This window comes from Sorex araneus, chromosome 7, assembly GCF_027595985.1.
Source record: "Sorex araneus isolate mSorAra2 chromosome 7, mSorAra2.pri, whole genome shotgun sequence".
Classification (NCBI taxonomy): Eukaryota; Metazoa; Chordata; class Mammalia; order Eulipotyphla; family Soricidae; genus Sorex; species Sorex araneus.
In genome coordinates, this window is record NC_073308.1 from 20,216,439 (window position 1) to 20,241,361 (window position 24,923).

The window sequence follows — 24,923 nt, forward strand, 5'->3', positions numbered from 1 at the left end:
ATAAACAAGGAACAGTCTGGGTAACAGAAAGCTCTTGGAAGAAAGCATAAAAATCACAACTATGAATATACATGACGAGGAGGAAAAAAGAACTATCTTGTTAACTCATTTCTTATTCTAGTGTCTTTGCTTTCTATGTGGATTTTTGAAAAACTTTCCACAGTAATAAAAACTAGGAGGTCTCGATCAAAAATATGGGAGGAAACATTCAAAATAGAACATTTTACTTATTTTTTTAAATTTAATTTTAGTTTTTTATTGATTCACTGTGAGGTACAGTAACAGAGCTTTCATGTTTGACCTTCAATCATACAGTCATCAAACAACCATCCCTTCACCAGTGCACGTTTTCAACCACCAAAGTCCCCAGTACCTGCCTCCCAAACCCCCGGATTCCACACCTCCCCCTGCCTGTGTGGCAGACAATTTGCACAATACTCTCTTTCTCTACTTTGGTTACCTTCCATATTTGTGTCCAGTCCCACTATCCCTCAAACCTGCCGAAAAGGCAATGCTAGACAATGTGTTTTGTATTGCTTGTTATGGACGAAATATAATGTTGTGCAGCCGCAAGAGCGGCCGTGAGCTCTAGGAATTCTAAAATTTTAATAATTAGGGTCTGAAGAGATTGCTTCAGCAAGTTGCTCGGGTTCGAGATTCATTTGTGTGTCTCTGGATCATGGCTGTGTGGGAGCTTAAGTAGATGGTGGCCTGGTGTGGCGTCATCTCAGAGTCCCATGGGAGGGGAGAGGAGAAGGGCTCACTCCTCCCCTATCCTGTGAGACCTGGCGTTTCCCGCCGCCACCACCCGTGCCTGGAGCTTTTTGCAGAGTTGTAGAAGATGGCCACTGGGGCTCCTAGTGGGCAGGCAGAGGGACGGCTCTTGCCCCCAGCTGGAGTGGCCCAGCAAAAGGGCCTATTGCAAAGCCCAGAGCCATCTCTGGAGCAAGTTGCTTGGGTCCTAGATTTGTTTGTATGTAAATAGAAAATTTTTTTTCAGGGAAGGACTGGAGAGACAGTACAGTGTGTAGGGCTCTTGCCTTGGATGTAGCCTGCCTGGCTTCAATCTCTGGCATTCCATATGGTCCCCCTAGTACCACCTAGAGTGACTCCTGAGTATAAAGCCAGAGGTTACCCCTAAGCATTGTCATTGGGTGGGGCCCCAAAACCAAAAATAAATGAATAAAAAGTCAAAGGGGCTGGCGTGATGGTACAGTGGGCAGGGCGCTTGCCATGTATGCAGCTGACCCAGATTCAACCCTCAGCACCCCATATGGCTTTCTGAACTCACCAGGAGGGATTCCCGAGCACAGAGCCAGGAACAAGCCCTGAACACAGCTGGTGTGCCCCCCACCAAAGTTTTTATTTTTTTATTTTTATTTTTTTTTTTGCTTTTTGGGTCACACCTGGCGATGCACAGGGGTTACTCCTGGCTCTGCACTCAGGAATTACCCCTGGCCGTGCTCAGGGGACCATATGGGATGCTGGGATTTGAACCCGGGTCGGCCGCGTGCAAGGCAAACGCCCTACCCGCTGTGCTATCTCTCCAGCCCCTCCCACCAAAGTTTTTAAAAACATTTTATCTTTGGATTTGGAGGACATGTAATGCCACAGCTAAAAAGCACAAGATTATCAGCCTGTTTACAGGGGAAGTTTCCATTCCTCCCAGGCTCCCTTGCCAAGTAATGGTATGCCTGTCTTTCTGTGCTCAGGCCAAAGTCCACATTCCTTCCCCAGCACAGTTCTTTTATCTGCCTTCCCTCCCTCTATTGGCCTTTGCCCTCACCTCACTGCCTGCAGATGCCTGTGGAGATCAGAGCTCTTTAAAGGCCCAAGCCGGACCAAGTGTAGCACTCAGCCCGCTGGAACGAAAGTCGCTTTCCTGCACCACAACGGCCCATTGTCTTCAGAGCACGTGGCGTCTGGAAGATCAGGAACTTGCATTTGGCAGCGGATAGCCAAGTTTCCTGGGATCCCCACCTGAAGGCCCCGCTCTGCCACCATCTGTGCAGCTCCTGGGGGCTCAGGGGGGTGCCTCGTTATCTAAGGAGGAGACCTGGCCCTGGGTTCTCCAGTCCACCCTTATTGGGCCTGAGGGGTACTGTGACGCCAAAGGTGCAGGAGCCCCAGGGTGCACAGGTGGCGCTCGGCGGACCCTAGTGGTGTGAACCCTCCCCTTTCCTCTGAGTTCTCCTCTGGATGCTCAAGTAACCAAAGGACGCCAGATTGGTGGGGGCAGGGGACCCCGTGGTATCAGAGCTAGATACCACGGGTCCTGCCTGGGACCAGAGAGAGTGCAGATAATCAGGCACTTGTGTTGCACAGCGCTGAGCCTAGTTTGATCCCCAGCACCTCCTCTCATTCGCTGAGCCCTGCCAGGAGTGATCCCTGAGCACAGAATCAGGAGTACGCCCTGAGTACTGCCAGGTGTGGTCCCCAAATCCAAAAATGTTCACCTTGGTGGTGCTTGGGGAAATCCTATGTGGTACTGGGGATTGCGCCGTGGTCAGGGGAATGCGGACGAACTGCAGGCACAGAGCTGTGAAAGGTAAAGCAAGACATGAGTGACCACCAAGGAGAGGCTGTTCTGATGCCCGCTGGTACAATCGGCCAGAAAGTTGGGCAGCAGCTGCTTCAGGGGGAAGTGTGAGTTCTGTTCCAGCCAGGTTTGACCCTTGGTGCTGAATCCTCCGCAGTGCACCACCTGGAGCACCGACACAGGAACAGCCCCTGAGCACCTCCAAGTGTCCTGCCCCGGCCCCGCCCAAAGAGCTTCATTTTAACTGAAACTTTTTTTTTTTTAAAAAAGGGTTCTTTATCCAGAAACTAACAAAGAGAAGCATTATTCAGATCCACCGGTGACCTGCGTCGCCCGCAGGTGAAGGGGCAGGCTGTAAAGGGACCAGGCGGTGGCCACGACCTTCCCCGCTGCCGCCGGGAGTCCACGCGCCAAGAGAGGCGCCCGGGTCCTAGCAGGAGCCCGGTACCCGCACACCCGGGCAGCGCCCTCGGGAGGGTCGGCTTCTCCGAGAAGCCAGGAGCCTGCCCCGCGCCCCCAAGCCAGGCTAGAGCGGGGGCGCCCTTCGCGCCAGGCTCCCCGGCGGCTCTGGTGTTGGGGGGACGCAGCTGGCGCCAAGAAAAGTTTTGACCTGGACGGTGCCAGCCCGGCCGGCAGCCCAGGGCAGCGTCGGGGCTGCCAAGAGCGCGGGGGTGGGGTGGGGTGGAGGGTGGCGGTCGGGAACCGGAAGGGAACGAAGGGAAGTGCGCGCGAGGGGCCACCCCGGAGAAGGTGGCGCTTCTCCCGCGGGCTTGGGGCGTCGCGACCGCCTCCCGGGGGCCCGAGGTCGAGCCAGAGCGTCTCCCCGCGCCCGGCCAGCCCGCAGCGCGTCCGATCCCCGAGCCCGCCCGCCCGCTGGCGCTCCCGCCGCTGCCCATGGGCGCCGCCGGCTCCACCGCGCTCGCCCGCCTGGGCCTCCCCGAGCCCGGCCGCGCACGCTGGCTGGGGGTGGCCGCGCTGGGGGTGGCCGCCGTCACCCTGGGGGCCGTGGCCTGGCGCCGCGCGCACTCCCGGCGGCGCCGGCGGCTGCAGCAGGTGGGCACCGTGGCGCAGCTCAGCATCTACCCGCTCAAGTCGTGCAAGGGGGTGCGGGTGAACGAGGCCGAGTGCACGGCCCTGGGGCTGCGCAGCGGCCACCTGCGGGACAGGTAGGACGGCAGCCGCGCGCGCAGGACCTGCGGGCCGTGGGCCGGGGAGGCGAGGGTTGGCCCCCGGGCCGGAGAAGGAAGGGGGCCGCCGCCCGCCGTCTCACGCTGTTGGTGGCAGCCCCTGCCCTCGGCGGGCCGGGCAAGTCCGGTTTCTGCAGCGTGTAAAGGGAGCCGGTCCGCGCTGTCCCTCTCCCCGCGCTGTCCCTCTCCCCACGACACCTGGCATCCGCTCAGCGGGGGTCTGGGCGCGCTAGCCAAGGCTTCTGCTGCCTCTGAACTTGCTGTCTAGGCCAACTCCATGGGTGCAGCGGGCAGGACGAGCTGGGCGGCCTTCCGGGACGCTGCCATGGAGTTGGCTGGGCACCCTCGACCATGGGAAAGGGGCCTAGGAGAGCTGGCAGAGCCGGCGCCTGTTGTCAGCAGAGTGAATGAGTGTGAGAAGGGCGAAGGATGGCATGGTGTGCCCCTCCTCCAGAGGCACAGGGCTCCCCAGGAAGGGATTTGGGGGAAGGACCAGATGGATAGGATATCGGGGAGGGCGCTTGCCTGGCACGCAGCTCACCCCACTACCCCATATGGTCTCCTGAGCCCCACCAAGAGCACAGAGATTCCTGAGCACCATTAGGTGTGGCCCAGCCCCCCAATAAATTTGGGGGAATGCCCCCCAACAGCAGACCTCACATGCTGTATCTGTTGTAGCCATGCAGCCCTTGTATCCCCCTGGGTACTCACCACTTCCCTGCATCCCTGAGGGCAGTGTCCTGAGTTTACTTAAAAAACTTTAATTTCCTGTGATTCTCAGCCTAGATTTGAGGGATCAGAATTACCAGGAGCAAAGCCAGTTTGCTTAGGTGTTGAAATCTACCCCCAGGTGATTCTCTGCCCCGGATTAAAGGGGTTTATCTGGGATTATTGAGAAGAAGGAGATGTTCAGGATTTATGCAGTGTGAGGATTGGAGACTCTTCCTGTGGGAAGATGCAGGGCTCCACACGCCCTCCCCAAGCTGGGGGAGGTTCATGCTTACACTGCTCAAGAGAACCCTGGCTGCTTCTTTGCGGTTTTGTTTTGGGGCCATGCCCGGCAGTGTTTAGGGTTTATTCCTGGCTCTGAGCTGAGTGAGCTGAGAGATCACTCTTGGCGGGCTCAGGGGACCATATGGGGTGCCAGGGATCAAACCTGGGTCAGCTGAATGCAAGGCCAAGTGCCCTACCTTATGTACTACCTCTCTGGTCCAAAGATTCCTGGGTTTTTTCGAGGTGGGGGCCACATTCCTAGCGAAGCTCAAGCCCAGTGGGTCTTGCTGGCCACTCAGGCCAACCAGCAGTGCTCTGGGCATCTTGCCATTGCGGGGATGCACTCAAGACCTTGTATGTACAAGGCGCACATGCTCCCATTCAGCCACATTTTCTGCCCCAAGGTTGAGGCCTTTTCCAGAATGATTTCCAGTTCCTCTCTGAATTTTCTTGGGTCCTCTTGCCCCCCGAGAATTTGACCTTCGCACGTCTGCTCCTTGTGGGCATCCTAAATTCAGTGAAACTGGATCCACTTTTCCACAGCTTGGCATGGGGTGGGGTGGGGGAGTTGTGTTGGAGGGAGAATGGAAGAAACCGTTACTCAGTGCTTAATATAGGTCTAAGCTAAGTCTGCCACGGAGATTGGCTATATTACTTACACCTATAACTATATCATGGTCTGGCTCTCTACTTTGCAACCAAGGAAGCTGGATCTATCAAGGAAGCATTGGAGCCAAGATCACTGTTAGACATGAAGTGCTGGAGGGATTAGAATTCGGATCTCTGTTGTGGCAGGACCTCTGTTCTATGAAGCCAGTGTGTGATCGGGAAGGATGCTCTGGGACCAGAGAGATCGGACAGAAGTTATTGTTCTTGCCTTGTAAGCAACTGAATCTAGTTTGATTCGTTGGGCCACATGAGCACCCCCAGGAGTGATCACTGAGCACAAGAGGAAGCCCTGAGCACTTCAGTCGTGAGAGAAAGGGAGAAAAAAGAAAGGAAGAAAGTAAAAGAGAAAGAGAAAAAAACAAAAGAGAAGGAAAAAAAGAAAAAAAAGAAAGGGAGAGGAAGGAGAAAGAAAAAGGAAGGAAGGAAGGAAGGAAGGAAGGAAGGAAGGAAGGAAGGAAGGAAGGAGAAAGGAAGAAAGGAAGGAAGGAGGAAGGAAGGAAAGGGGAAAGGGAAGGGAGGGGGAGGGGAGGGGAGGGAGGGAGGAGGGGAGGGAGGAAAGGAAGGAAGAGAAAGGAAATAGTTGTATGGGAGATTCAGAGCCACAGGGGAATTTAAGTTGTAGGAGTCTTCCTCTCTTCATTTTCATATGGAAAAGAGAAAGCTTGAACGTATGATCTCTGAGCCCCTATCTAACCTGGGCTGTGTTTATTCAAGGTTAATTGAGACCCGGAAAGCAAGCAGGAAAGACCTCTGTGACGTGATTGCATTGTTCTCCCCACCAGAGCCTCGAGTCCCACACTCCAAGCCCTGTGCCTGCTTGCAGGACAGAGCTAGGGTCTTTGGAAACGTTCTCAGAAGCAGCTCATCTTCCTGGGCTCTGACATCTGGAGACGTGTATTCAGCCTCCAGGCCTGTCTGTGAACATGTAGCCAGGGCCCCTGAACTTTGGTGGAGTCTGAAGTCCACTTGCAGAGGGCTGGCATTGCCCAACTGCCACCACCACCGGGGAGCAGAGTTCCTGGGGTTCCCTGGGCCTTGCAAAGCTCCTCCAGTTGACATGCTCCTTTTATTTTTTAATATTGCATCACAATGAGATACACAGTTACAAAGTTGTTCCTGATATACTCCGTTATCTGCACATGCCCTCTCTGAAGCCGCCCTTGATTTACTCCAGCACACTGTGAGTTCCCTGGGCACGCTTCCCTCTCCAGTTCCTCTGCCACCTACTCTCGGGGCTGGGGCTCCCCCTTGCCAGACACCATCTAGCACAGTCCCCAGGCCAACCTGTCCATGTGAACATGAGTTTTTTGGCTGGAGAGATCACGCCAAGGGCTGAGCATGTGCTTTGTAGGCAGGAGACTGGGGTTGATTGGGTAATGGGGGTAGCGACCCCCATGCACAGATCAGACGTGGCCCCTGAGCATGTCTGGAGTTCCCCAGAGCCTTTCTCCCAGCCCTGCTGGCCCTGCTGCCTTGCCTCCCCTGTTCCGGGAGACTCGGAGCCCCAGGCTGCTGCCGGACCCCTCCTCCATCTGGCTCGCTTTCTGTGTTCATCCAAAGTAGCTTTGAGTTACTGCGTTTTTGCGTGGGGGCCACATCTGGAAGTGCTCAGGAGTCACTCCTGGTGATGCATGGACCCGGGCTTGGCACATGAAAGGCCAGTGCCCTGCCCACTGCACTCTCACTCAGCCTCTGGCTTTGAGTTTTGCAGAACAGGGTGGGATCCGTGGCCTGGGAAAGGCTTTGTCCTTTCGGGTCTGATGGGCAAAGCTGACTGTTCCTTCCAGGCCAGGCTTGAAAACATGCCTCCCCGAGTAGGGGGCAAGTCAGAGGGCAGTCGCCACCCCCTACCCCCCCCCCGCCCCCGCCTCGGACACTGACCTTTGGCCCTTGGCGGCTGCCTCTGTCAGGTCTTTCAGGCCGCAAGCAGGTCACCACTTGCCTTTAGAGTCTTGGCGTCAGTCCGGGCGCCTCTCCTTGCTGTGACCTCTGGTTGTGGCACAGGAGATCCGGGTTACTGGTGGGCTTGGGAGCTAGGGTGAAATGGGAGTGGGTGGGAGGTGAGAAGTTCCATCCCAGGGTGTCAGAAGGACAGTATAGGCCTTGTGACCGCCAGCTGGATGCCTGCCCATGCCCCCAGCCTCCGTGATGGAAGTGGAGGGCACAGGCAGGGATGCACCAGGACAGGGTCCCCTGGGACTCTGCACCCAAGGGTGAGACTGGAAGAGGCTCTGGACAGGGAGTCTGGGTGGCTGCACCCAGCCTCGCCCACTGGTGAGCAGGCCAGACAATTCAGGGTGACAAAGACACTGAGAAAGACACCTTAGCAGCGAAGCAACCTGCCTTGCCATGTGTCACCAGCTCTGGGGACAGGAGCGACCCTGACAGTTCAGGCAACAGCACTGTACCTTCACCCTCGCCCCGACCTCCCGTCCCATCCCTCCGTGTCCTTGCACCCATGTGGGCAGTTGGGGGCCACTCAGCGTTTTGCAGGGAAGGGACAGTTCAGCCCAGTGCCTGAGCAGGCGCTGCATAATCGGGGACTTTCAGCAGAGACCGAGCAGCATGGCAGGCCCTGAGCTGTCCGTGCCTCCGTGTCCTCAGTGCGTTATTCCAGGTGTCGCACATGGCTCTCATGGGGCCTGAGATAGGCGCCTTGCAGTCTCACCCTCCTTCCAATTCTAAAGGCCCTTGCTGTGCTGCCCACGTGCTTAGAAAGTCTCCGGCCTTTTGTTGCCGTTCATCATATCCCGACACGGCCCAGAGCAGTGAGGCTGAAGCATGCATTTCCAAGGAGGCAGAACTTCTAGTTGGGGAGGTTTGGGCCCCACCCCACAGTGCTCAGGAGTGGCGCCTGGCGGTGCTGAGGGGCCACATGTGGTGCCAGAGATCCAGTTGCACTGAAGCGGCTGCCCTGGAAGACAGGAGCGTTCCCTCTGGGCCCCGCTTTTTAAGTGATAATATCATTTGGCTGATGTGACTCCAAATCTACGCCCTGTGGTGCACGAGACCACCCCAGTCGCTTTCCTGCTCTTCAGTGCCTCTCCCCGAGGTCGGCGACAGGCCCCCTGGGAGACGTGGAACAAGGCCCGTCCCCGCAGAGGCTGCCCAGAGCTCTGTGGGGTCAGAGTCCGCAGTTAGTGGACAGGAGGGGGCAGCGGGCGCCAGGAGGGGTCTTGAGTGCTCCCTGCTTGCTTTCTCGGCAGGTTCTGGCTGGTGATCAAGGAAGATGGAAGCACGGTGACCGCCCGGCAGGAGCCCCGCCTGGTGTTGGTCTCCATCACCGCCGAGGGCGACCGCCTGGTCCTCAGCGCCCCGGGCATGGACCCGCTGGCTCTGCCCAGCAAGCTGCCCTCGTCCAACTCGGTTCAGAACTGCAGGTGCTCTGCTGGGAGGCAGGGGGTGTACGGGGACCCCAGGGAGAAGAGGCTTCCCTTCACTCCTCGTTTCCTTCCACCCTCCTCTGCCCCCTCCTTTCTCCCTGCCCTCGCCTCCCCCGTTCCTTTTCTTGGGGGGCACGTATGGCTGTGCTCAGGAATCCCTCCTGGCAGGCTCATGGGGTGTATGGGGTGCTGGGGATTGAGCCTGGGTCAGTCAAAGGCAAGGCAACCCTCTTACCTGCTTGCAGCCCACACTTCCTTCTTTGCTTTTCGTCCCCCTTTCTTCTCTTCCTTTCCTTTCTCCCCCCTATTTTCTGCTCTTGCCTGTCTGGGGGTCCCCTATCTCCCCTGCGGTGTGCTGGTGTAACACCAGGGTCACTGTAGTGCTTGTACTCGGCATGTGGAGAGGTGAGGGGTCTCCACCCATGTATCAGAAAGTGCCAGAGGCTTAGAGGTTATTCCTGGGATGCTCTGGTCCCCTTTGTAAGCTCCTGAGCACTGTCCGCATGTAGCCACGTGGATCGAATGGCCCCAAGCCCAGAGGAGGGCCACGGTTGGTGTCCTGACCCAGAACCTTCCCATGCCAGACGCCTGGGCTCAAATCCCTCAGACCTGAAGCCTGAAGCCCCACGCCGGGCCCAGGGCAGTTGTCGGGGCTGCGCATCTTGCCTGAGGGTAGGCTGTGAGCCCCATCCCAGGACTTGTGCTGGGCACGAACCCATCGGTTCTGCAGTCTCCCCTCATGCCCCCCAAGGGTGTGACCCCCGAGAGGCACCACCCCCTCCAAATAGCAACAGCATCAAGTAGGGAGAGAGAGGGGAGGGACCAAGCCCAAACCAGAGCAGCTCTCATTCCCCCGGAACAGCACTTCGGGGCCTTCTCTCATCTGGCTTGGGAGGTGGTGGTGGTGGCTTCTGTTCACAGGCCAGGAGGCCAGGCTGGACTCAGGACTGCCCGCTGCTGGCCTTGGTTATGTGACTGAGCACCGGGGAGGGAAAAGTGAATCCTCAAAGAGCAGAGAGAGGCTGTCTCTCTCCTCCCTCCCTCCCTCCCTCCCTCCCTCCCTCCCTCCCTCCCTCCCTCCCTTCCTTCCTTCCTTCCTTCCTTCCTTCCTTCCTTCCTTCCTTCCTTCCTTCCTTCCTTCCTTCCTTCCTTCCTTCCTTCCTCTGTCCCTCTCCCCCTCCCTCCCTCCCTCCCTCCCTTCCTCCCTTCCTCCCTCCCTCTCCCCCTCCCTCCCTTCCTTCCTTCCTTTCTTCCCCTTCATTCCTCTGTCCCTCCCTCCCTTCATTCCCTCCTTCTTCCTGGCTCTATATTCAGGGACCTGGGGACTCTATGTGTCCATACATGGCCCTGAGAATCAAACAAGGATTGACCACACGCAGGGCAAGTGCCATAATCCCTGCATTATCTCTCGAGCCCTCAAAGTCTTCATTCTGTCCACGGATCAGAGGACACAGGGGCTCAGTGGACGTGGTGTGGCCCGTCTGTGTGCTTTGTCATGGACACGAACCAAGTTTCTCTGTAGGGTGCGTCAGCTTGCTGAACAGGCAGAATACTGTCGGTGGTGTTTAAATAAGAGTTTTTTTTTTTTTTTAGCAGCAATTATAGATGAGGAGGGCGTTTTAATTATTACAAAAGCGTACAGGCTTATTGTCTGAGAAGCTGAATTGAGGGTTCATAAATGACCGCAAATCTGGACAGAGCCACAGCAGTTCCATTTAATTCTTTATAATGAAATAATAGCTCCCTTTGAAGCAAGACTGTCCCTCCCCTCCCCCCCCCCCCCCCGCCCGGCTTTCTTTCACAAAAGGCTCTGTTACCTCGGGATACTGGTACAGAGTGCAGTTCATGGATAAATGTGCCTGTGACTGGGAGCACAGCCCAAGAATTTCAGTGATGAGTTCCAGGTGCTCTCCTGATCACTTCCTCCCGAAGTCAGCCGTGAGGAGTGGGCCACCCCCAGGTGTCCAGGTAGTCTTCCAGCCACGTGTCACTGGCGTACGGATTCTTTCTCAGTTAGGGGAGGCCAGGCAGGCTCGGAAGAGAAACGCTGACTGTTCCCTTAACTACCTCGAGGAATGAACATGGGGTTATTCGCAGAATTGGAATTTTTTTTCTTTTTATGAGAAATGATCTTTTTAGCCAAGAATCTTGTGTCCGTGGCAGAATCGGTCTGTGGCAGAATCCGTGTGTCATGATAGAGCTTCTATTTGGTTACTGCCTCCCCTGAACTCCAGGGCCCTCGACCTTCCCTTTTGATCGGGTCCCAATTTCCTCACTGGCTTTGAATCTACATTCTGGTGGCTTCTCCGGTGCATGCAATTAAATCTCTTTTTTTTCTCCTACTCATCTGTCTGATGTTACTTTGGTGATTCCACCCAGGAAACGTCTCCTCTGTTAGGTGCCAAGTGTGTTTCTGTTCCTCGTCCTTTAGCTACTCCCTTTTGTCATTCAACTTACCTACGAGTTCCTGAGTAACAAATAGATGCTTAAAGTCTCCTCTCTTTTGGCTTCTGGGCCACGCTGGATGTGCTCAGGGCTTACTCCCGTCTCTGTGCTCAGTCACCCCTGTGCACTGCTGGGGATCAAAGCTGGGTCAGCTATGTGCAGAACAAACGTTTCACTCGCTGTCCCATCTCTCTGGGCTCAGGGGTCACTGCTGGCTGGCCCAGGAGACAGGGGTGCTGGGGATCTAGCCCGGGCCGGCCGAATGCAGGGCCAGTGCCCTCCCCGTGGTCCTATCATTTCCGGCCCCTCTTTCAGGATATTCGGCCTCGACATTCAGGGCCGGGACTGTGGTGATGAGGTGGCTCAGTGGTTCACCAGCTACCTGAAGACGGGAGCCTTCCGGCTGGTCCAGTTCGAAAAGAACATGAAAGGCAGGATTTCCAAGGATATCCTCCCTGCTATCAAGAAGAAATACCAGGTATGGTTCCAAGCGGCCACCGCCCACCAGCCCTGCGCTCTGCCTTCCTGCCGCAGCCCCCCAGGCCAAGAGGGTTTCTCGGGCGCCCCCCAGAGGACAGAATGGGAATAGCCCAGGGGGCTGATGAGGGTGCAATCAACACTCGCTGGGGATGGAGATGGAAGTGGGTTTCAAGCCGAGAGCTACTCAGCAGGCCGGGTATAGACTATGGGAGACGCCACGGACTCAGAAGCCGAAGGGAGTCCTAGCAGAGGGGGACTCTGGAGAAAACCCTGCCAGGAAGGAGAAGAGAGAGGCTAAACTCGGGTTTCCTAAGATAACAGAAGCCAGTTGTGAGCCCTAAGACCAGCCCGCCAGTGCTTCAGGGAGACCCAGGTTCCAAATGCCAGCAGCTTCTCTCCACTCGCCCCAGCTGCAGGCTCCTTCCTAGCCAGGACCGTGCATTTTCCTGTTTAGAACTGTGCCGGGCACATGCTAGAATGTGGAACACGAATGCCTGCAGTGGAGAGAACCGGTTCCTAGAATGAGCGGGTGCCGGGGTGGGGACAGGAAGGCGAGGGCCAGCTAATGCTGCTCAGCGCAGAGCCTGGGAGGTGCCTTGGGCTCACTTTCCTCCCGAGCGTCCTGGGCCTGTCCCCCTTCTGTGGTTCCATCTGTGGCATTGGGTTCAAGATGTGAGTGTGCCTGGTGGGGTCCCGCAGTGACGGCTCTGCTCTCGGCCCAGGTGGCGTACCCAGACTGCAGCCCTGTCATGATTCTCTCGGAGGCCTCCCTGGCTGACCTCAACTCCCGGCTGGAGAAGAAGGCCACGATGGATCATTTCCGGCCCAACATCGTGGTGACGGGGTGTGACGCCTTCGAGGAGGTGAGCGGTGCCCCTGTTGTGTGGCTCAGGGCCGTCAGTGCAGTCAGACCCAGAGGTGTGCTGGGGGCCCACTCGCATGACAAAGGCCACACCTGTGGGTCTCGTCAGCGGCTACGGAGTCATGCGGGAAGGACCAATTCTACTTTGTGTATCGCAGACTCCTTGCTCTGTGCTCAGGGGTCACTTCTAGCAAGGGCTTGGGAGAAACATATTCAGTACCAGGGAACACGCCTGGGCTGGCCGCATGTAAAGCAAACATCCTACTTCCTGGATTATCTCTTTGTCTCAGTAGTTCAGATTTTGGAGGGGTGTGGGGGTGACACCTAGGATGCTTAGGGCCTATTCCTGGCTCTGGATTCTAGGATCACTCCCAGTGGTGCTCAGGGAACCCTATGGAGTGCAAAAAATTGAACTAGAGTCAGCTGCATGCAAGGCAAGTGCCCTACTCACTGGGCTATCTCTCTGGCCCCCAGTTATGTCTCATGCTAAGTCAGTGTCACATTGGGGGTGCCTGGGAGAGGCTCTTTAGCAGGAAACTTGGGGGAAAAGGAGGGGTAGGTGTAGCTGGGCCGGGGGTGCGGGGCAGGAGGGGCATCTGCCAGTAGTTTGGAGTCTTTGATGGATTGAATCAGGAGACCAGGACCATTATGATTAGTTTTTACCCTCAAATACCTGCAGAGGCCACAGTATCCCGGCCACACTGCAGAGTCCAGAATGTCTGTGAAAAAGGCAGAGAAACTTGAGCAGAAACACCCAGGGCTTCAGGCGCTCCTGCCCCAGAGAAGGAGCCGGGAGGGCACTGTGTAGCAGTGGCTCAGGGTGACCCCACGCGCGAGCTTTCATGGGCTCAGGCCTGCCCCAGGGCCAGTGTGATGAGGGGAGGCAGAACTGCAGCGTTCACAGATGCCAAAAGGACAAATGCTGCCTATCTCCCCGGGCGGGACCTGGCCGCCTCACTGCTTCCTCAGCTTTGCTCCTGGCCCTGGGAGCAGAGTGTTTTGGGGGCCTGTCCGGCTCGGATCATTCCTCACGTCAAATCAGTTAGCGTCAGGGAAAGTGCTTCTCCGAGGCCTGAGCCCCAGCACCCCTGGGCTGTGCGTGCCAGATCCTTCTAGGTTACTCTTCGCAGGTTTCGTAATTGATGTTTCAGGTAGTTCACTGTTTATGTATAGAAATACATGAGTTTGTTCATTTGGGGTCTTCCCGGTAGTGTTCGGGGCTTACTGCTGCACCTGGCCAAGAATTACACCTGGAGGGGCTCCGGGACTCTCCGGGGTGCTGGGGATGGAACCGCAGTTGGCTCCATGTGTGGCAGGCTCCTTCCCAGCTCCACCGTCTCTCCCACCCCATCCTCTGCAACTTTCAGAAGGCCCAACTTCTGCAAATCATAGTCACCATCCAATGCTGCAGCCTCCTAAGCTGGGTTGGGCTGAGCTAGGAATTTATTGGGTTGCTGAAGCGTAGCCCATGGGTAGGGTATTTGCCTTGCACGTAGCCGATTTGGGTTCGATCCTTGGCATCTGATAGGGTCCCCCAAGCACTGCCAGGAGTAAGTCCTGAGTGCAGACCCAGGGGTAACCCCTGAGCACCATCAGGCGTGGACCCAAAAAGTAAAAAAACAAAAGGAATTTATTGGGGTGCTTTGATAAGAAGCCCTATCCCGGGGCTAATCTCTGCCTGGCTTCAGGGATTTCTGAAGTGCCAACAGCCCTGATGACAACCTAGAGATCAAGAATGAAGGCGGAGCTGAGGGGAAGTTGAGGACTAAATCAGCGCTTGTACAAAACAGGGGTGGCGTGAGGGTTCACTCCCGCAAACTCTGATTGCCGGAGTCTTTCAAGTTTACTCTTCATTGTGACAATTGCCCATCGTCCCCCTATTTAATAGAAAGCCCAGGGGAAATGGCACCATTGGGAGTCTCATTGCTGGTTAAACACAATGTGCCAACGGGCAGTGGCGCTCTGGAAGGGGGATAATGCCAGAGCATCTGGGAAGGACCGGACTCCCTCTGATCCTCTTCAGACTTAAAACTCAGAGTCCCAGGGAACAGTGAGGAGAAGGTCAGGAGGAAAGAAGCCGACGGGGAAGAAGATGAGGAAGAGAGGTGACGAAGGAGTCAAGGGCCTTGTGGGGGTGGTGGAGCTCTAGTTCCAAATGCAGACTCAGTGGCACCAAAGACATGAGGTCCAAAATACAACCACCACACTGGATAGTGTGTTGTCAAGATGGCAGTCGGGAGAGGGAGGGAATTGGAAACACCAGTGGGGTGACACTGGTGGTGGGATTGGTGCTAGCACATTATATGTCTAATATATACATATATACATATAAACCAGCTGAAAGAAGTTACATATATATACCTCTTTTACAGAAGTTACATTTCCTATTGTGTCCCAAAGCTCTCTGTGCTCGCTCACTCTCACCTCTCTCTCTCTCTCTCTCTCCTTTCTTTCTCTCTCTCTCTCTCAACACACACACCACACACACAAACACCCCGGATATAACATAAACAGCATTTCCCCCCTTTTTTCTTTTAGTTTAGTTTTTGGGTCACACCTGGTGATACTTAATTCTGTGCTCAGAATTGTCCCCCGGGGTGCTCAGGGTATCATGTGAGATGCCAAGGATTGAGCCTGGGTTGTCTGTGTGCAAGGAAAATGCCCTCCCTGCTGTACCATCATTTCAGCATCCTATGCAACATTTTGATCTTGCAGAACTCTCCTAGCCTGTCTATGTATAGATTATGCTGGTAGCTTTTGTTTGAACATAGTCTTGATTTTATTTAAAACTGGCCAGCGCCCAGTCAGTGGGTGTTGGAACCTAACTATGAGCTGTCCCAGGAACTCTCGAGAGGATGGGGATTAACCTTTTCCCTCCCACTGTTGGAAATCGAATGTAGGGCCTCTTGCCTATGAATCTGTGGCTGCCATTGAGCCACACCACCCGCCCCCCCCCCCCCCCACAGTATTGGGTATGTTCAAGTTTTGGTGGTTCACTGTTATTGTATCACTGTCATCCTGTTGCTCATCGATTTGCTTGAGTGGGCACCAGTAACGTCTCCATCGTGAGACTTGTTGTTACTGTTTTTGGCATATCGAATATGCCACGGGTAGCTTGCCAGACTCTGCCATGTGGGCGTGATACTCTCGGTAGCTTGCCGGGCTCTCCAAGAGGGGCAGAGGAATCGAACCCAAGCTTGCGGCGTGCAAGGAAATGTCCCCTGTGGTGCTATCGGTGGTTATAACATTAAATTACATTTTTGCCCTGAGCCTAGTGGAAAGTGTCCAATAACCACTGGAGTCATGTTTTCATGCCACTTTTTCAAATGAAGACAAAGCTTCAGCGAGGTTGAGTCACTTGCCCACCATTACCACGCCAGTGTGTGGCCAGGGAGGGTCTGTTCTGTACTCTGTTGGGAGTCAGGGAGACTGAGCCACAGACCCTCCTCTGCTCCTCCGGGCCTGAGTCACCAAAGAGTGCTGAGCTGGCATTCACTGAGGGGTTCAGGGACCGGGCATTGGCCCCCCGGAGGAGCAGGGCTGCCAAGTCCATCAAAACCAGAAGAACTGACACCAGCTTGGGCATGAGGGATATTGGCCCCGCTTTCGTGTCATTTTATTTGACGCTCAGCCCTGACAGCACTTTCCAGGAGGGCGTGGGTAGCTCGAGGGCATACGTGTGTGGGCCCTTTCCTGCTTTCCTTTCGCCCCCAGACACCCCTGGTTCGGGAGGGGTTCCCCGGGGGACGTAGGTGAGGTGGGGAGGACGGAGGTGGCAGCGTCGAGATCTGCCGCTTTCTCTCTCTCCCCCTCTGCCACCCAGAAGGGGCTGGGAAGCGGGGACTGTGAGAGTCTGCAGTGACCTCGCCCCCCGCAGGAGAGGAGGAGCCACCCTACACCTGACCCGGACTCCCATGTTCTCGCCTCACACTCACAGGAAAGAATTTCAGAAGATGGGCTTTGAAGTAAAGGCAGGTTTTATTTGAAACTGAAGATGTGGGGTCCGGGGTCGGGAGGAAGGGGGAGAGGGAGAGGGGAGAGAGAGAGACAGAGAGAGAAGAGAGAACATGGGCTTCTCCCGAGTGGAGAGAGCCCCAGTTCACAACCCAGTGTTCAAGTCTGAAGGTACGAAAGTGCCCCCCTCCAGAGGGGAGACGCGGGTCGTACACGCGCACTGCAGAGCCCTTGGCTGGGGGAGCATGTGCACGCGCCGTCTTTGTTCCAAGTTGACTTTTCTAGGGTTTCTCCCAACCTGCCCGCCACGGGGGTTTAGGGTCCTTTGCTAGGGCGCTTGCCAAGGGCGAGGGCCGGGGGCAGTTGGGGGTCTTCCCTGACATTCCTTCCTGACCTTTGTTCCCGCTGGGCATCTCTTGGAGGAAGGTCCAGCCTCCTCTGTGCTGGTGCCAGGGAAAGGCCTTATCAGCCTTAGTTCCTGGCCCAGGGGTGGGTCTTGGCAGCATCAGGGCCAGTTGGTTTTATTATTCCCCACAACTCTTTGCCCTGGGGCCTCCCCTACCTGCCTACTTCCCTGATCTACTTCCCTGACATTTTGGTAGGAGTGTCAAGCAAGGACCTTGGCCAGGTTTGATGTAGAAAAAAAAAAAAAGATGTAAACAGTAGATGCCACTCGGCCTGGCTGGAGGGGGCGAGGCAGAGAGTCGGAGCTTCTCCAGATGTGCCAGAGGGTGTGCACTCACTCCAGGTCATCACCCGCCACCCCTCGTGCCTACTCCCTGCTGTTTCTGTCTCAGGAACTCCAGAGGTTCAGGGACAAGGGGAGAGAGGGCGAAGGATGGAAAGTCAACCCTAGGTGGATCTGGGAGAAGCTCTGTGTGGTCCCCCACCGGGCTCACACCCTTTCCCCCACCTTGCGATGGCTCAAAGTGGACATAGCATGCCAAGAAGGATTTATTTTGCTTTGTTTTGGGGCCACACCTGGAGATGCTCAGGGGTTACTCCTGCCTCTGCACTCAGGGAGCAGCCCTGGTGGGGCTGGGGGCTATGGGATGCCAGGGGTCAAGCCCACGTCATCTGCGTGCAAGGCAAGCATCCTACCCTCTGCACTATCGCTCAGGAAGACGAGGATTTAGAGATTTGCCCAGTTTCGCAGTGAGGGCCGAGGAGCTGGAAGGTGGGCAGGGGCCTCCCTGCCACAGCAGTCACTGTGCAAGCATTTTCCTGGCCTTTTGGCTCCTTGCCATCTTTCCCTCCTACAAATAATAATGAGCAACAGCTTTGTCAAAACAGTCTTTGCCTGTCCTTGTAAGTTTATTCTTGGGAAGTGCTAAATCAGCGTTCTGGAGGCTCTGTACATGTTTCCTAATTGCTTTTGCAGAAACCTCGCCGTGTTTACGTTCTCATAGCAGAGCAGAAAGGGGCTGTTTCCCTTCCTCCCTGCCCGCGCCGAGCCCTGTGATGCTCAGAGTCCACGAAGGCCGAGCCACGGCCATCGGCAGTAAATCTCAGCTTCCTGCAGCTTCTGTTAGTCCCCACGTGCAGGAAGCTCGGCCAAGACACAAACACTGACTTCAGTGAAGGGAACTTATTTCCTGCAGGGAAGCGCTCTGGCCAGGCTGCTGGGGCGTTCGTGCTGCTCACGAGTGTTCACTGAGGGTTCTCGGTGCTTCTGCTGGGCTGCAGGCGAGGACTGGAGGAGTGAGCTGGGCACGGCCCCCATGCACCCTGGAGGGTCACGGTGACTGTCATGGGCCCAGGAAGGAGCAGTGAGGGTGTCGGTGCATGCTGCGTGTGCAGGGCTGGGGGACTCAAGGGGTGCAGTGTAGGAATTTGGTGCATGTAGAGTGTGTGTGTGTGTGTGTCTGTGTCTGTGTGAGTGTGTGTCTGTGTGAGTATGTGTTTGTGTGTATGCCTGTGTGAGTGTGTGTGTTTCTGTGTGAGTGTGTATGTGAGTGTGGTGTGTGTGTCTGTATGTGTGTCTGTGTGTGAGTGTGTGTCTGTGTGTGAGTGTGAGTGTGTGAATGTGGTGTGTAACTGTGTGTGTGAGTGTGTGTGTGAATGTGGTGTGTGTGTGAGTGTGTCTGTGTGTGTTTCTGTGTGTGTCTGTGTGTGTTTTCTGTGTGAGTGTGTCTTGTGAGTGTGTGTGAGTGTGTTGTCTGTGTGAGTGTGTCTGTGAGTGTGTGTCTGTGTATGGTGTGTGTGTCTGTGTGTGAGTGTATGTGTGTGTGAGTGTGTGTGTGTGTGAGTGTATGTGTGTGTGAGTGTGTGTGTGTGTGAGTGTATGTGTGTGTGAGTGTGTGTGTGTGTGTGTGAGTGTGTGTACCCAGTCATCGCTGTCAGCAGGGCGTGGAGCCTGTAGGCAGGTCCCTTCTTCCAGAGCCTCGTGCCGGTGTGGATCCTGGACAAAGGCTCCACCCGTTGTCGCTCAGAGCCTGCTAACAGGCCGTGAGTGTGAGAGTGGTGTGTGTGCGGCTCTTGCCTGTGTCTCTGTTTCTCCACAGCTTGGTTGCTAGTGCGCTGTGCAATGGGCACGTCAGAGTGGGCATCCGTGTGTGCAGCTGGGCTCCCCGCTGAGTGTGCCAGCCGGCCTCGGGCAGCCCTGCTCTCACCCTTGCTGGGCGCAGGGGCACTTCTGGCCTCGGAAGCCAGTGAAGGGTCATCCTTGAGGCGTCTCTCTCTCCCGCAGGACACCTGGGAGGACCTGGTCATCGGCAGCGTGGAGATGAAGAAGTCCATAGCGTGTCCCAGGTAAGTTGTGGGAGCGGCACCTGCAGTGGCCACGTGCAGGGCCTGGTCTCGGCCTCATGCATGTCTGTGGCAGGTGCATCATGACCACCGTGGACCCGGACACCGGCGTGATCGACAGGAAGGAGCCTCTGGAGACCCTGAAGAGGTGGGTTGGGGCCCGTCGCGATCACCAGCGGGAGCCCTGAGAGAGCCCTGGCACCCGGCCTCTGGCTACCACCCATCAGCCCGTGTGCCCATCAGCCCATGTGCCCATCAGCCCGTGTACCCGTCAGTCAGTGTGCCCATCAGCCAGTCTGCCCAACAGCCCGTGTGTTGTCAGCCCGTGTGCCCATCAGTCGTGGGACCGTCAGCCCATGTGTCTGTCAGCCCATGTGCCTGTCAGCCAGTGTTTCTGTCAGCCCATGTGTCCGTTAGCTCCTGTGCCTGTCAGCCCATGTGTCCGTCAGTCTGTGTGCCCGTCAGCCCGTGTGCCCATTAGTCCGTGTGTCTGTCAGCCTGTGTACCCATCAGTCCGTGTGCCCTACAGCCCGTGTGCCTGTTGGCTCGTGTGATCGTAAGTGTATCAGCCCATGTGCCCGTCAGCTTGTGGGCAGGGCCTCTGTGCTTCCCCTTCTCTGTGGATCTTGCAGAGCTCCAGATCTGTTTCTGATGGAAATAGTTTGATGTCTCTGATCAGTGTTTTTTTCATCCTCTCTTCATGTGTGTCCCCAAATGAAGACCTCAAATACTTTAATTTTAAAAAAAAAATGCAATTCAAAGGACTGGGGCTATTTTTGCTTTTGTGTTTGGGGCCACCCCTGATGGTGCTCAGGGCTCTCTCCGGCTCTGTGCTCAGGGATCATTCCTGGCAGGGCTCGGGGGTCTGTGCTGGGGTGCTGGGGATCAAAATGGGCATGGAACCGAGGCTGGCTGCTTGCAGGGCAAATGCCTTAACCCCAGTCCTGAGACTCTGACCCCGAAGTGCAGATTGTTTTTAGTGTCTTTATAGTGCCAGAGTGCCCTGTGGAGCCAGGGCTACCCCTGGAGGTGCTGGCCTGGTGGGCTGGGCCCGGCCACAGGACACACTCCTCCAGCTTGCAGTGCTGTTCCGTGCCAGGGATTGAACTCGGGGCCTCACAGGTGCTGGGCTTGTGCCGACCGTGTGTCCTGGCTCCCGGGTCTGGCATGTGGGTCATTTTTAGCGTTTAATTACCGTCCTTGTCAGTCCTTCACCCTCCCTCCCCAAACGTTTATCCTTTTCCTACGGGAGAAACGGTCACTGCCCGTTTCACGATCAGGGAGATGTTGCCTGCCTGGCACCTCTTCACCCCCATATCCATGGCCCAGAAACCCTATGTAGGCATGTGGTTAACCTTTTTGATGCTGTTGCGCCGGAGAGTGGGTGCCCCTGGAAAGTTGGGTGCTTAGCCGCATGTTCCAGGTGGCACCGGAGAGCAGGGAACTTTGTATTTGTTTCTGAGGGTCGTGAGTCTGGGGTGCCCAGAGAAGCCAAGCATTTGCTTGTCTGAGGTTTTTTTTGAGGGGGAGATGCTGGACAGTGCTCAGGGCTTACTCATGACTCTGTTCTCAGGGATCACTCCTGGCAGTCTTTGGAGATCTTATATGATGCCAGGAATTGAACCCGGGTTGACCACATACAAGGCAAATGCCCTACCCACTGTACTATCACTCCGGCCTTGCCAACTATTTAAGTAATGCGAACAGACTTTTCCTTCTTGGCCTCTGCTGGGAGCCATAGAAAAGTGGTTTAGATTCTCACAGACAGGAGAGTGACTACAAGGGTTAAGGCCTTCCCTCCCCAGGCAGCCCACCCTGGTTCCATCCCCTGCATCACACGTGGATCAACACTAGGGGGCGCTCTTGAGCCCTTGAGCTCTGCGCATTGCAACCCACACCCTCTTCGACAGCTACTTTGTGAATAAGTGGTATCATTTACAGCTTACACTGCTCACAGCCTTCCCTATTGATTTTAGAGAGGATGTGTGCTTTGGGTACAAAAATGCTGAAATCTGGGGATAGCTCTCTCAGACCTCTTCCCTTTTGGTGCCTGCTGATGGATGGATTTTTCTTTGTTTGGGTCATACCTAGCAGGGTTCAGTACTTAGTTCTGGCTCTACAATCAGGGGGATCACTCCCCATGGGGCTAGTGGGGGCCTTATGGGATGCTCAGGATCAAACCTGGGTCAGCCGCGAGTGAGGCAAGTGCCCTCCCCTCCCCTAACGCTCCAGCCCTGCTGGTGGATTTTTGCTTCTTTCAGCTACCGGCTGTGTGATCCCTCTGAGAGGTCCATCTACAAGTCGTCCCCTCTTTTTGGAATCTATTATTCAGTGGAGAAAATAGGCAGCCTGAAAGTGGGAGACCCTGTGTACCGGATGGTGTAGCGGCCACCCGCGGGGATGATGGGTAAGACGCCATGAAGTCTGTTGCCATTGACAAGTTCGGTTTTACTGATGCTCTGGGGTCAATCACACGATCCATGTGGGGAGGGAGGGGGCAGGGTGCTTCAGTAGCAACAATGATGCTGGACGATGGTGGACTCAGTCCCCCAAGCATCGGTCTTGTCTGCAGTACGAGAAGGGGAGGTACAGGGCAGCTGTTGCCTGGCACACAGCGGACCCGGCTTCTATCCCCCACCGCACAGGGTCCTCTGAGCTCCGACAGCCAGAGCCTCAAGTGAGCCCCGATCAGGCTGGCTGTGGCCCTCCCAAAGGAGGGGTTCTAAAGAGGACAGGGAAGCCCAATTTTAGGGCGGGTGGGTTTCAGGCCAGATGGTCAGTGAGTTCACCCAGAGACTGACTCTCTGAGCAGACTTCAGATATCACAGCAAATTAAGTCTCAGACTCCAGTTTCCTTCCTCTTACCCTTGAGGGACAGATTACGTGCACTTTCTTGCCCTTCGGCACCATGGCTAAGCAGGATTTCTGGTTGCTGACACTGAGTTTGAAGACTTTCCTGGGCTGACTTTTTGTATGTGGTTTGCATTTTGCTGCTGGGACTGCAAGATGGGGAGAATGAACAGTTTGTGTCTTGACCATTTTTTTTTTTTGCTTTTTGGGTCACACCCAGCGTTGCTCAGGGTTACTCCTGGCAGTGCTCGGGGGACCATAGGGGATGCCAGGGATTGAACCCAGGTCGGCCTTGTGCAAGGCAAATGCCCTCCTCGCTATGCTATCATTCTGGCCCGCCGAGTGTCTTGACCATTTTTTGGTTTTGTTTTTGGGCCACACCTGGAGGTTGCTCAGGGGTTACTCCTGGCTCTGTGCTCACAAATTGCTCCTGCCGGACCCGGGGACCATATGGGATGCCCGGGATGGAACCTGAGTTTGGCTGCACACAAGGCCAGTGCCCTCCCTGCTGTGCTATGGCTCCTGGCCCGTGTCCTGACCTTGGGGGCTGGGTCACTCTGTTTCTTTGCTCTCAGAGATCTCTGTCTTCAGCAAGCCGGTCCCAGCAGATCCCTGCTCCCACTCCCCACCAGTTCCCCCACCCAGTTGCTTGGAAAGGGTAGAACTGGGTTGAGGTTCCCCGCTGTGTAAGAATTCCACTCAAGAATATGCAAACTGGGGCTGGAGTGATAGCACAGCGGGTAGGGCGTTTGCCTTGCATGCAGCCAACCCGGGTTCAAATCCCAGCATCCCATATGGTCCCTTGAGCACCACCAGGGATAATTCCTGAGTGCATGAGCCAGGAATGACTCCTGTGCATTTAGGTATGACCCCCCCCAAAAAAAACAAGAATATGCAAACAAAGACAAGCCATTCTCAGGCATTTTCTATTTATTATTCATATTTTTAGGAGGGGGCCTAAAATATAAATAATATTTTTTATTATGTAGTTGGGGGCCACTCCTGGTGGCGCTCCTGCCTCTGTGTCCCGGGATCACCGCCGATTCTGCTCAGGGATCCATGTGTAGTGCCAGGGATCACATCAGGGTCAGCTGCGCACAGCGCTGTCCCTTGTGTGCTGTCTTCCTGGCCTTCAGAGGGTCTTTCCCAGCTGGGCCCACACTTGTCCATTCAGAGGCGTCCCTGCAGCTGCTGCCAAGCTGGTGGAGATCTGGTCCTCACGGGCAGCCTCTTCGGCTGTTTGGCAGAGGACATAGCTTTTTTTCCTTGCATTTTAGCCTCAACACTTGCCTGGTTTGTTTGTGTGGTGCGTGACTGGAGGGAAAATAGTCCAATAATTGAGATTTTTTTGTTGGCTTTGTTTTTGTTTGGGGGCCACACCTGGCCACTTACAGGGATTACTCCTGCACTCAGGGGGCTCTGGGGATCATGTGGGCTGTTGGGGGCTGAACCTCTGCTGGCTGCAGGAAAGGCAAGCACTCACCACTGTACTACCTCTCGGCCCCTAACAGGCGATGCTCATCCTTGCTCTAGGCCCGGTGCCCGGAGGCCCGTCAGGGACAGCTTGCGCACAGCTGCTCGTCTTGTCAGCCGTGGACCAGTTTTGCCTCAGACATGAAGATTCTGTTTTTGATTCTGTTGGAATTATGCATGCTTCAAATGAATGCAAGAAAAGGCTTAGAGGTGATTTGGGAATAAGGAGATGAACAGATGGTGGGTAATGAAGACTTTTAAATAACTAGTATTGCCTAGAAAATGATCTCACATGGGCTGGAGAGATAGCACAGCAGGTAGGGTGTTTGCCTTGCACGCGGCCGACCCAGGTTCGATTCCTAGCATCCCATATGGTCCCCCGAGCACTGCCAGGAGTAATTCCTGAGTGCAAAGCCAGGAGTAACCCCTGAGCATCGCCAGGTGTGACCCAAAAAGCAAAAAAAAAAAAAAAAAAAAAAAGATCTCACATGTTCCTGTAGCTCGTCCATTTCTCCAAGACCTGCCAATGACATTGAGGCGTAAAGAGTGTATAAAGAATCAACTGAAAGCTACAAAGAAGAGCTTTGAGTGTCCATATTGTATTTACTCACCATCCAGTGTTGTGGCCAAGTGAGAAGCAGAAGGTTTTCTGATGTGTCTTAACATATCACAGAGGGGGGACTTTCCACTAAAGCTTCTGACACCACTCCCTCCCTTCCCCATTATGGGTCAGGTTGTGTATGAGTAGGAAATTGGAAATTATTGACTAAACCTTGCTTCGTATATTCAATTACTCCTCAGTTAAGCCACATCCAAGGGAGTTGGGGCACCCCTGAGCTGGTGCAGGGTACGGGAGACAGGGCTGAGGATGGGATTTTCACAACAGGAATGGCAGGAGGAGGGAGTGAGAGCATATCTTCTAGCTGCCTAGAATTGTTTGTAACGAAGGGCCATGACCCTTTGGCCTGCCCTGCCCCAATGCCTACTACGGGAATGAAGGACACCCAGGCCCCAGCTGTTGCTCTGACATTAATAAAAGTGATTCTTGATTGTGCTTCTCGGGTTCCTGAGTCTGGTGCTTGATCTTCAGTCACTATCCTTCGCTGTTCCTTATGCTTTCTTGCTCCGCTTGCTGGTACACTCAAGCAGTAAGTGATGTGGACTTCCTGCCCTCAATGGGGGCACTGAAGATGCCCACTGAGTCCCTGGCAATGCCCGGAGGCCACTGAGGGGCAGCTGTCCCTTGGCCGGCTTTGGGGGCTGAAATGAACCTCATGCCCAGCAGCTGAGAGCGAAACCGTGAGGGAGTTTCAGGAATAATGACAACCTTGAAAAGTCAC

The 24,923-nt window shown here is 55.3% G+C and overlaps 1 protein-coding gene across 2 annotated transcripts; it reads left to right on the forward strand.

Annotated features, from left to right (window-relative positions):
• Positions 1-3,254: 3,254 nt before the first annotated feature.
• MTARC2 (mitochondrial amidoxime reducing component 2) lies at positions 3,255-24,637 on the forward strand. 2 transcript variants are annotated; one of them, XM_055144769.1, is made up of 8 exons: positions 3,255-3,705; positions 8,595-8,768; positions 11,532-11,694; positions 12,419-12,559; positions 19,202-19,263; positions 19,337-19,408; positions 21,522-21,667; positions 23,644-24,637. In XM_055144769.1, the coding sequence occupies exons 1-7, from the start codon at positions 3,434-3,436 to the stop codon at positions 21,643-21,645; spliced, it is 1,008 nt and encodes a 335-aa protein (XP_055000744.1). In that variant the 5' UTR covers positions 3,255-3,433; the 3' UTR covers positions 21,646-21,667; positions 23,644-24,637. The 2 variants fall into 2 exon arrangements, with proteins under 2 accessions (XP_055000744.1, XP_004613115.2); XM_004613058.2 differs by having other exon boundaries at positions 3,256-3,705; positions 23,622-24,637.
• The last annotated feature ends 286 nt before the right edge of the window (positions 24,638-24,923 follow it).